General features: G+C 42.6%; 1 protein-coding gene across 5 annotated transcripts in view; it reads left to right on the plus strand.

Annotated features, from left to right (window-relative positions):
* sema4ba (sema domain, immunoglobulin domain (Ig), transmembrane domain (TM) and short cytoplasmic domain, (semaphorin) 4Ba) overlaps nt 1–12,012 on the plus strand; it is a 76,399-nt gene that overhangs the window by 44,907 nt on the left and 19,480 nt on the right. For all 5 annotated transcript variants that reach the window (XM_015343691.2, XM_015343690.2, XM_015343694.2 and 2 more), the window contains exons 3-4: nt 9,401–9,561; nt 10,763–10,825. In XM_015343691.2, the coding sequence (XP_015199177.2) occupies nt 9,401–9,561; nt 10,763–10,825 (224 nt within the window). The remainder of the gene's footprint in view (nt 1–9,400; nt 9,562–10,762; nt 10,826–12,012) is intronic.

Here is a 12,012-nt window from a genome sequence, read left to right on the forward strand (position 1 = left end):
ATAAGAAAGAGACTGGGCAAAAATGGCCTGCATGGCAGAGTTCCTAGACGAAAACCACTGCTGAGCAAAAAGAACATAAAGGCTCGTCTCAATTTTGCCAGAAAATATCTTTAATATTTCTTTATTAGCCCTATACAATTTCTTGCATTAGGAATGCGCCTTTTCGCATACCCCAGCTTTTCTCCATGGAGACACAGACACAGAGACAGGGAGAGAAGCTTTGGGTGTCGTCCCAAATCTCATAAGTTATGGTTAACATCACTGCTATTCCTAATGGATGTAACGCGTGCCAATGTTTAAAGTCAGTGTGCTGCTCATGCACACAGTGTTCAGAAATTCAACTCCTCTTTTGGGAAATGTGTTGAATTACTAAATTAGTAACTACCTTTTCTAGCTAAAAGAATTACAGTTACTGACTTAATCCACCTTATAATAATAATAATAATAATTGCTTACACTTATATAGCGCTTTTCTGGACACTCCACTCAAAGCGCTTTACAGGTAATGGGGACTCCCCTCCACCACCACCTTGACTCATTCATTTTCTATAGTAATGTACAGTGGTGTGAAAAAGTGTTTGTCCCCTTCCTGATTTCTTATTTTTTTGCATGTTTGTCACACTGAAATGTTTCAGATCATCAAACAAATTGAAATATTAGACAAAGATAACACAAGTAAATGCAAAATGCAGTTTTTAAATGAAGGTTTTTATTATTAAGGGAAAAAAAATCCAAACCTACATGGCCCTGTGTGAAAAAGTGATAAATCAATATAAATCATAAATCAACTGTGGTTTATCGCATCTTTGGAAAGCTGAGTTCAATTTAACTAGCCACACCCAGGCCTTATTACTGCCACACCTGTTCTCAATCAAGAAATCACTTAAATAGGACCTGCCTGACAAAGTGAAGTAGACCAAAAGATCCTCAAAAGCTACACATCATGCTGCGATCCATAGAAATTCAGGAACAAATGAGAAACAGAGTAATTGAGATTTATCAGTCTGGAAAAGGTTATAAAGCCATTTCTAAAGCTTTGGGACTCCAGCGAACCACAGTGAGAGCCATTATCCACAAATGGCGAAAACATGGAACAGTGGTGAACCTTCCCAGGGGTCGCCGGCCAACCAAAATTACCCCAAGAGCGCAGCGACGACTCATCCAAGAGGTCACAAAAAATCCCACAACAACATCCAAAGAACTGCAAGCTTCACTTGCCTAAGTTAAGGTCAGTGTTCATGACTCCACCATAAGAAAGAGACTGGGCAAAAATGGCCTGCATGGCAGAGTTCCTAGACGAAAACCACTGCTGAGCAAAAAGAACATAAAGGCTCGTCTCAATTTTGCCAGAAAATATCTTTAATATTTCTTTATTAGCCCTATACAATTTCTTGCATTAGGAATGCGCCTTTTCGCATACCCCAGCTTTTCTCCATGGAGACACAGACACAGAGACAGGGAGAGAAGCTTGGGGTCAGAGCGCAGGGTCTGCCATTGTACGGCGCCCCTGGAGCAGTTAGGGTTAAGGGCCTTGCTCAGGGGCCCAACAGAGTAGGATTCCTCTGCCGGCTGCGGGATTTGAACCGGCAACCTTCCAGTCACAGGCGCAGATCCTGAGCCACAGAGCCACCGCTCCGCCACTTCTTGGGGATCTTGATGATCCCCAAGACTTTTGGGAAAATACTCTGGGGACTGAAGAGACAAAAGTTGAACTTTTTGGAAGGTGTATGTCCCATTACATCTGGCGTAAAAGTAACACAGCATTTCAGAAAAGGAACATCATACCAACAGTAAAATATGGTGGTGGTAGTGTGATGGTCTGGGGCTGTTTTGCTGCTTGAGGACCTGGAAGACTTGCTGTGGTAAATGGAACCATGAATTCTGCTGTCTACCAAAAAATCCTGAAGGAGAATGTCTGGCCATCTGTTCGTGACCTCAAGCTGAAGCGCACTTGGGTTCTGCAGCAGGACAATGATCCAAAACACACCAGCAGGTCCACCTCTGAATGGCTTAAGAAAAACAAAATTAATACTTTGGAGTGGCCTAGTCAAAGTCCTAACCTGAATCCGATTGAGATGTTGTGGCATGACCTTAGAAAAACGGTTAAGGTTCGAAAACCCGCCAATGTGGCTGAATTACAAGAATTCTGCAAAGATGAGTGGGCCAAAATTCCTCCACAGCTCTGTAAAAGACTCATTGCCAGTTATCGCAACCGCTTGATTGCAGTTGTTGCTGCTAAGGGTGGCCCAACCAGTTATTAGGTTTAGGGGGCAATCACTTTTTCACACAGGGCCATGTAGGTTTGGATTTTTTTTTTACCTTAATAATAAAAACCTTCATTTAAAAACTGCATTTTGTGTTTACTTGTATTATCTTTGTCTAATATTTCAATTTGTTTGATCTGAAACATTTCAGTGTGACAAACATGCAAAATAAAAGAAATACGGAAACACTTTTTCACACCACTGTATGTTCCGTACTTGTAGCTGCAATTCTAGTTTCATGTGGAATTGAAGTGTAGGCATTTCTTGATGCACTTGGCTTTTAAATGTCTTTTAAATGGACTTAGAACTGTTCAGTGCTGCTGAGCTGTATCTGCTTTGCTCATTTCCCTGAGCCACGGTCAGTGTGAAAGACTGCATGGACAAAAAGCTGCTGATCTTGGCTGGCGCTGAGCACTTCATGGACTCCAGTTGCAGTCTTATGCAGCAGTATTCAGTTTTGCTGATTTTTTTTCCGGATTTTTCTCCCTAGCTTCGTGTGTGTTTAGCAATGAGAGCGTGGCACTGCCACATTAAAACAGACATTTCTGCCAAGTCGCCAACATGGGTTTGAGATGACATTCGCCACTTAAATATGCAACACAAGCAGAGCAGCTGTTAGCTTGGCCTTGTGGGGAATGAGTGGCCTGATGCAGACGCTTAGACAAAAAAAAAACAGTGGTGTGGACAATCTGCAGTCTAGACTCCTCAATGTTGGTGAGGGGTTCATTGTAACGTGACAGGGTCTGAAGGGCTTGACCTGCCCTGGCATGATCCTGGGAACCCTTAAACCTGATGCCTGATTGTCTGGAAACTTCCCTAACTGCACTGACTGTTCTTGATTCAGTCCTGTGCAGGTTTGTTTCCACTCAAACTTCAGAGACTTGAAGTCACTTAGGCGAGCAGTTTCCAACATGTTTAAGAGAATTAAGTAGTTTAAATGAATTCTGTTATTCGGTCAGTTAAGGATTCGACTGGGTAAGTGAAGGCTCAGCTGGAACAAAAACAAGCAGGGCCTCCTGGATTGGCAACTGCTGCCTTGGGGGCTTCCAGAACTGCTAGCAGAGTTAATAAACTAAAGAACTGCCACCCAAACTGACAGCAACACTGCATTCAGACCTTTGACCTCTGCAAATAAAAGAGAAACCATAAGACCGGGAGTAATCAATTGAAAAGGGGGTGGGATAGTGTAAAGAGATTATGTTTAATGACCTGGCCCCACCTGGTTTTGAGGTAAGGGGTGTGTGAATGTACGCTGTTAGTTTTAAAGATAAATGTGAGTTGGTTGTGTTGGCAGATAAGCACAGAGTCCAGTGAGAAATGAGGCATTGCTGTACAAGGCTGTACTCAGCTCACTTGAACTCCTACACTGCTGCTGTTTTTAAGACAGTTAGCCAGTTCCTCCCCCTTCTCCTGCCAGGCTGTTGGTGAATGGCGGCCTCTTGCTGTCTGAAAACCTCGACTTCTCAGATGTAATCAGGGGGGGTGGAGGGATCGTGGCCTCCTTCTCTGAAAACAGCCTGCTGAGGACCCAGGCTCACCATTAGGTTTCTTCTCTTTCTGCAAAAAGAAATTGGATTAAGAGCTGCATTAACAGACACAGCTAAATTTTATTCCCCAGCAAAGAAAAAGAACAGAAGTTTATTTGACGTTCTGTAGCGTGTGATATCGGTTTTAGCGTGGGGGCTTAAGGAAACCCGCCCAAGATCTTAAAGATTGCAAAATTAACATGCAACCATGAAAGCTGTTTTTCCACTCTCCAGAAGAGTACTATTCAGAAGCAACCAAGAGGAATGTGATCAGAAAGCTCTGTATAATTTATTACCCTCTCTCTTTAATCCAGGGTCTATATGATGTAAGTTTACAATGGGAATGCGTGTGTAGGAGAAGAGAAGTAACTCTCAAACTCTTGCATTCTCAGGTTTCCAATACATTTCATTAATCCCATGTGAACACGCAGGTTTCATTGACAAACAAGCTATTGCACAGTTTTTGATGGGGGAAGAAAAGCTACTTACTCAAACAAGGTGTGTGTTGGTATCTACAGACCTGGCACAGACTGTGCATTGCTTCTGTGATCTGCTTTAAAGCCCAGATTGCTGAAGAGTGCTCTACAGAAGGGTCTTTGATCCCATCCTGCTGTAAAATTAGACTCAGCTCTTAGTGGAACAGCAGAGCAGCAAAATCAACACTTTTCCCCTGAGGCAAGAAAATTAATTTTCCCCAAATGGATTAGTGAGCAGTGCAGCGCAGATACAACGGTTTACTTACTAACTTCACCATAAGAATCATGTTTCAGTGCATGTTATGTGAATTACATGCTTTGTGTGGCCAGCACTCATCCACACTGTATGGCCATAAAGGCAGGGGTCTTGTGCAGGAAACACTGAAGCCTATGGGGCGCCTCTCTGTTTATCCCGAATCGAGATGGGGGTGTCCTGTATCCTGGCCGTGAAAGCTGCCCAGGACCAAAAGCATAGGTGAGACAAGAGCCAGCAGCAGTTCACTGTTCTACTTGAGGACAGCCGCCTGATTATACAGGAGCACGACTGCTAGACGCTGTAGCTGATGGCCTCGGTGCAAAGTGAAAGCCCTCCGCTGTAATGGTTAAAAGCCTCATTGATTGTCTTGCACTGAACCACAGGTACTCTTCTAAACTGCACAGTCTGGGGAAAAGGAATAGGAAAGCTCACCGATAATTTCTTAGTACAGTATTCACATGAATTTAGTTAATTTCTCTGTCGTACCTATGAAGAAAAAAAGCCACTGATATTTCACTGTACATTGAGGCAACACTTGAAGGCGTGCGATTATTTCACATTGCTGTGATTTTGTAGAGCAAGATACTAATTCAAAAAGGGAAAAAGTCCTGCCAGGATTCCAGAACAGAGTTCACACGCCATTTAAATTGGGTCATGCACCTACGACATCTTAAAAGCACTTCGATAGAGGTTCTGCTGTCTTATGCCAATATTAAAACAATGAATCCATTTCAAAAAGGTGCCTGTGCTGTGTCATGCTGTGGTGCAAAAGCCAAGTTAGAGTTGGCGCTGCTGGTGCGTGTGTTTCAATGTGTGTTGCCTTAAAGGGACAGACCAGTTCTGAAGGTTCCAACTCTTCTCAGGACCGAGCCTGAATTCTGTGTACTAAAATGAAATAGCTTTTTCCTCCCAATTGTGATAGGGGGCAATTGCCTTTCTAGAAGGAGCTCGTACTTTCACAGGCCTGCCGCAGGCTATAGAGTTGCGTGTTGCACTGCGTGTGTAAGATCACGTATTTGAAAGTGCCCTCACTTCCGTTCTCTGCGCTGATAGCAACAGAATCTGGGAAGCAGGTTCTCTGCGGTGTGGCCTGGGAGTGAGAGATTCCAGGGAGGAATTCACCAGGCTTTTCAGTGAACTCCCCTCCTTCTTTGGCCCTTTACAGGCTTTCACACAGAGCCTTCCCACAACAGGTCACACCTTTTTTAGGGCTAGGACAGCTGCAGACATCTCAGGATTGCTCCAGGGAGCTGACCCGAGACCCAGCACACCACAGAATCTAAAATAAGATTCGCAGTTGTGTCCATGGGACAAGAATCCACTGTCAATAAATTCTGTTATTGCAGAGTTAAACTGATTCCTTCCCAATAAATCCATATGTTTTTACTAAGGTTGCTATGCTGTGATGGCAGTGGGAGGGGGTGTGAATGGCATTGCTTAATTTCTTGAAATAAACAAAGAAATTCATTTACTGTTGTTGTTGGTTTTTTTGTTTGATACATTAAGAAAAGTAGACTCATTTGTTTCTTAATGATGGGAAACTCACTGCTGGGACCTTCTGGGTTTCCTCTGGGCCATGTTCTTTTCTTTACATAAAAACATTCACAAAGCGTTACATGTAATCCGGTGCCTTTGTATCACAGACTGACTGACTCTTTAAGATTAGGGGTTAGAATCCGTTTTCGGGTGCTATAAAATGTACTCCCTTTCTCTGCTTAAAGATCCACGTTTATTCAAAATAATCCAGTAATTATTACTCTGAGACACGTTTGGAATTTGTGCGCGTCTCTTTTTTTCTTCCTCTGTTTCTGTCATTGACTCCACATGGAAGAGTGGTTCTTTAGAGGGAGCACCGTGTTCTGTAACGTTTCGGGAGATGCTGGACAAGATGCAGCTTGCCACACAGCTGCGCTCAGTTTTCTCAGTAAAATACCCCAGCTGCCAAAAGCCACAAGTTCTTTTTTTTTTCCCTCAAGACGCACTGATGAACTTAAATGTGTGATGATAAACAATAATAGAAGTTTATGAGTGCTATTCAACCCAAGCAGTAAAGTAGAAAGAATTGTGTTTGAAGTGGGTGGGCATCTTCAAAACCGTTTGTAGCAACATGACTAGAAGCTCCAAGCATTATTATGTGTTTTTATGTCAAGGCTGATGAACATTTTCTGCTGAGGCACACGCTCTTGTTAATAACTGCAGATATGAGCCAGAGAAATTTCTTTGAGGGCAGCTGAGCAAACAGCCTGAGTGTGTTAATTTGGCGGTCGTGGTGAATTAGCCCCTGCAAGTGTTTCTCATGTCAGTATTGGAGCAAAACCTGGTACGTGGATCACACTTGATTCTTGAAACAATGGTTTCATGTCTCCTGCCATAGTTCGCGCTTATGACTCTATCATATGCCTTGTTGTTCTAGATGTCTGTGCTGTCAAACTTTTTTTAGTTTCAAAAATGCCAGAGAAGCTGGAGGCTCACATGTGGGGAAGAGCAGGGGAAAAGGTCATCAGAGCAGTCATCACTGTTCTTGTTCTGTATGGAAAAGCATGGTTTCCCAGCAACTCCAAATGTAAGCTAGCAGCATCTTCCTTTACCTCATGGTTTTATCTGGAAAAGATTCCTTTTATCATATGTGTCTTTTCATTGTTACTTAAACCATAGATTCAGCTCAGCTGTGCGTTGTGAGTTAAAGTACAGTCTTCCAGTTTTGGGAGCAGATTTCATAGTAATAAAGTCTCCAGCTGCTCAGATGATTCCCTGTTATTATTATTGCGGCCTCCCCTATGGCTAGAAACTTGTTCCACAAACCTACTGCCCCTTGATCTTTTAGATGTGAGATTGCCGGCTTGGAGATTTCTCTGTGCCCTTCATCACTAAATCACATTTGTACAGCTCCCACTGGTGCCAGACCTGTGGTATCTACAGGAGCTGCAGGACAGTGCCTGATCATTTCTTTTAAAACAAAAAACACTGTGATTGCTGTTCTGAAGATTTATTTAATGTTTTTTTTTTATCCCACTTTAGTTTTTGTTTTGTCTTTGTTAAATAGACATACCTGTTTAAAGGGGTCAATTCGTGTAAATAATTTGTTTTTTCTATCCATCCTGCACTCATATCCGAAATATATACAGTATGTGCCTGATGTACTATGTGCAAAAAAAGGATGATCTGCTCAGCTATATTTCACAGAATTCATCACTGAATATGTGTTATGAGAGGTTGTTTGTATGTGGTACTTGTCATACATAGTTCAATTTTTGATGTTTTGCCATAGCATTGCATCACTTTTGCTGTGCTTATAATATGCCTGCACTGGGTTTTACAACACTGGGCCCTGAGCGAAATAATCAATATTCCCATGGCCAAGTGTAGTCAAGCAAAATGAGGGTCTATTACAACCATAGGAAAGCATGGTAAACAGAAGCAGTAAATGGGCAGTCAGCTTTCATGGGTATTATTGAGGCAAAAACACCCACTGTTTTGTTCCAAGCCCTGTCATTGACTTCTCTCAAAATATGTCTGTATGGTACATGCTCTCCTTCCACTGGTGGCTTATTGGTGGATCTATCTAGATGGGCTCTGCTCATAGCTCAGCAATGATGAGACACAGGGCATTGCCTCCACTCCTCTAGCTACACTGGTGACTTTCCGAGTCTGGGAGTGAACACAGAGGACAGGGCTAAGAAACCTCACTGCTTTAGCACGTGGAAAAGGCAGCAAAGTGGAACCAGAGATTAAGGGCTGACTTGGCATTACTGCAGCCTTTGACCTCACCCCCAAAGTGATGATAGGAGATGTCAGGACTCCCTAGTCTCTTCACTCACCCTTGTTTGTTTAGAGTACCTCTGGTATAATGGTACATGTTGGCATGGTTTCTGAATCTTTATGACTTTCTAACACCACAAGAGGGTCAATGCACTGATAAACATACTATCAGTGTAAGCCAAATCTCTTGCGGTTTTTGATCTAATGGTATGAAAAAGGTATGCATGTCTTACATTACTTGTAGGTTCTTGTTTTTGACTTTTGTTTTTTGGAGTGCCAACATCTGAGAATGTCAGCTGTGCTAGCTGTCTGTACGGACTAAGAGCCAAAGATATTCCTTGCAGGTCGGACCAGCTGTGTCCAGCCTGTACTTGTTTTAACGTTTCTGGTATAGGTCTTCCTGGGCCTTATGTTGTGCAGAAAAAATATGTTTAAATTCTCTATGCATTCCACTCCATTTAGCCCAGCCTTTGATGGGCAAATTTGATGTGAACCATAGTTAAAAATATACACCCATGTGTTTGAATGGAATATTCTGGTTCCACTGCTCATATTTACAGTGAATACAGCTCTCCTGGTTAAGCCGCATTAAACTGTGTAATAAGATAGGTTCATCCTATCAGTTTAACTTGTCAACTAAAGCAGGGTTTAGACAACAAATAAGTTAGCATGATGAATCATCTCCTCTGGTGCAATGGGTGGAGAAAACATGGATGGTTTTGGAAACTGCTGAAGGGATAATGACGTACAGAGTACCTGGATGTGTAGCAGCTCTGCCCTTATAGTGGGGCACAGGCAGTGTGGGCTGAGGTCCGATGTGATTTCTCAGGATCAGGAATCTTTCACACGCTCAGCATTTTTCACTGCAGTTTCACAAAATGTGAAAGAGTATTAAGCACCCTATACAGGATAGTATTTTGCATGAACGGTATAGGAAATAAATGTAGGATCAGGCATACTGTTTGAAAGAAATAAAGATGAACATGAGATTCCTGGCTCTTTAAAACATGGTTGTGTTTGTGCTGAAAGCATGGCGAAAGGTGGTTTTGCAGCAGAAGGTTGCACAGGATGAGCTTTCCGCCTCTAATCAGGATTTTTCTCTTGGTTTATTTCTTCCAGATGCGAAGGAAAGGCCAGCCAGGAGGTTCTCGGCCGAAGGGGTGTTCAATTATAGCTCCCTCCTCTTGAGCAGCGAGGAGGACGTTCTCTTCGTGGGCGGCAGGGAGGCGCTCTTCGCCCTCAACCTCTCCGACATCAGCAACGGAAAGCTCCACAAGAACGTGAGGGCTCCCGGATCTGCTTGGGATTTATCTGTGGTTGGCGCGCAGTCAGGCCGCCCATCACCTGAGTGACGCTGGCCTCACAGATCTCTGTCACTGCCCAGCACTCTTATCCACACATACAGTACCTTTCACATGCTGGTTGAAGGACATACAACAAGTCTTTTTCAACCTTTCCTCTTTTTCAAACTACTACTGAATTCTCAAACTTACAGGAACTTGAACTCATTTTAAACAAAATAATAGGTCTTGTATGTATATATACATTTCTTTTTTAGGGGTACTGTACAGGAATCAGTGCCTGTCTATTCTTCATTCAGAAGATAGTGGAATAGGTGTTCAGATTAGTCTTCCTTTCAGAGGGAAGGGGAATGCAGAGAGCTTTGTTATATTTTTAAAGCACATGCGTAGCCCGGTCATGACACTGGGCCATTGTGATTGAAAGAGAAAGAGCACCACCTACTGGTCTTCCAATATACTCTTCCCTGCAGTACAATTAGAAGGGATTTAATGGCTACAGACTGACCCATTTTCTGTTAGTTCTCAGTGTTGTTTAACCGCCCAGTATTGCGCTTGCTAGTTGTACAGCAGTGATTGTCACTGAGCTGATTAAACACAGAGGCAGGACCCGGTCACCCTCCTTTTATCATGTCAGTGACATTTCAGGAACTCTGGCGTGAGAACTGAGCACTTAATGTTGGGAACCAAATTATCCAGTTTGATTGTACATTGCATCCTTTTTCCGCTATTTGGCCTGGTTTCCTTTCCATGCTGAAAGGAAAAGAAAAGAGACACAACATTTAGGTTTTGGAGCCTTCATCAGGTGTGAATCTTATGAATGTATCTTATGAGCACTAGGGGCTTATAAGAGGGGCTCATAAGTCTCATGAGTCATATGAGCTCTTAATCTGTTTTAAGATATTCATTGCTGTGGGATAAGTACAGCAGTGAGAGAAACAAACATTTTTCCCCTTATGTTTCTGGCAAACCACCATCCCCTCCCGAGGACACATGACACTCCTCCATGCTCTTCTTGTAATTTTCCTATTAACATTTTTTATGCAGGCAAGCTAGTAACAAGGTGTGCTATTTTCAATAAGTTGCCCATGGCCTTCAGGGTAGATGTGTTTTGCAATCCTTTTTTAGTATAGCGCACGTATTGAGAGTTTTTGTTAATCAGATTTTGACTCCCGCTTTGCAGCTGACGTGGAGCACTCCGGAAAAGAAGAGACACGAATGCAGTTTTAAAGGGAAGAACCTGCAAGTAAGAAATGTCTCTGCCTACCTTTTATTTTACAGATCTTCTCAGAAATTAAATTTGGGTGCCCAACGTGAAAGTCAAACAGTGAGAGGCTGTCTGGTTCGGCTAATGGCAGTGTTACATTTTTTGAAAATAACTACCGATTACTGAAAGCAACTGAGGTATTCCCACTTCAGCACAGGATACCCACACCTTTCCATTTTATTTGGCAATTGAAAGATTTCTTATAGTTTGGTGCAGTGCTTCCCACCACTAATTTTATTTTTCTCCAACTGAGTTCTTAATCACAGGCTCATTGATTTCAGTTTTCCATTTGAAGCATGTCTGTAAATTTGCTTTCACCAAAATTAGTTCAAATGGCATTTGTAATTGGTTTCAACTCTTCAGCTGATCAATTAGTGAGAGCTGTTTAATCAGAAGTAATGGCAAGCACATTGAGCAGAGTCTGCGCAAAGTTCTTTTCGCTGAAGATGTTGGGAACAGTGCCCTTTGAAATCGGGTATTTTTGAAAATCAGGACTGACTGAGGAAACGCGTTAAATAAAAGTCTAAACGAGCAATCAGATCAATTAAGTCATGTATTATCAGTAGAGATGCAGATCGCAGTGGGAGTGAAAATGTGTAGACACCTCCAGCACCAGGGCTGGGATAGTGTGCTTTTGAAAAGGGACACCCTGACATGACAATTCCAGACATTGGACCTCTTCGTGGGCGGCTCTTCTGTGGAGACACCACAGATATTGGTTTGGCAGAAGTACTACGTACCAGTGTGTGCATGGTGCTTTTCCACAGAGGCTTAAGCTGAAATAGACTGATCCTGAAGCATATTTTTCAATTACAAATGTTTCTGCTAACATCATCAATTCCATTTGGTCTGACATGGCCTGATATTCATTGACTTGACAGCACGGCTCCGCTTTGAAATTTATGACGTTTTCAACCAGATCTGCATATGGAGACTGCTGGGACGAGAGCTGAAACAGCATCCCTGGCAAACGGAATATCTCTTTCAAACTTAAAGCGGGCATAACTCAGTGGAAATGAGCTTTTTGAGCCAGTTTCAGCCTGAGCCTGTGTTTTGCGTGTCAGTTCGATTAGCGTCTAGATGTGGCAGAGAAAAGACACTAATGAAATGTGGAAGATTGTATCTGACATTGAAATACATTACTGTTTTGTTTTCAGTTGTGTTCT

Source organism: Lepisosteus oculatus, chromosome 5 (genome assembly GCF_040954835.1).
Source record: "Lepisosteus oculatus isolate fLepOcu1 chromosome 5, fLepOcu1.hap2, whole genome shotgun sequence".
Classification (NCBI taxonomy): domain Eukaryota; kingdom Metazoa; phylum Chordata; class Actinopteri; order Semionotiformes; family Lepisosteidae; genus Lepisosteus; species Lepisosteus oculatus.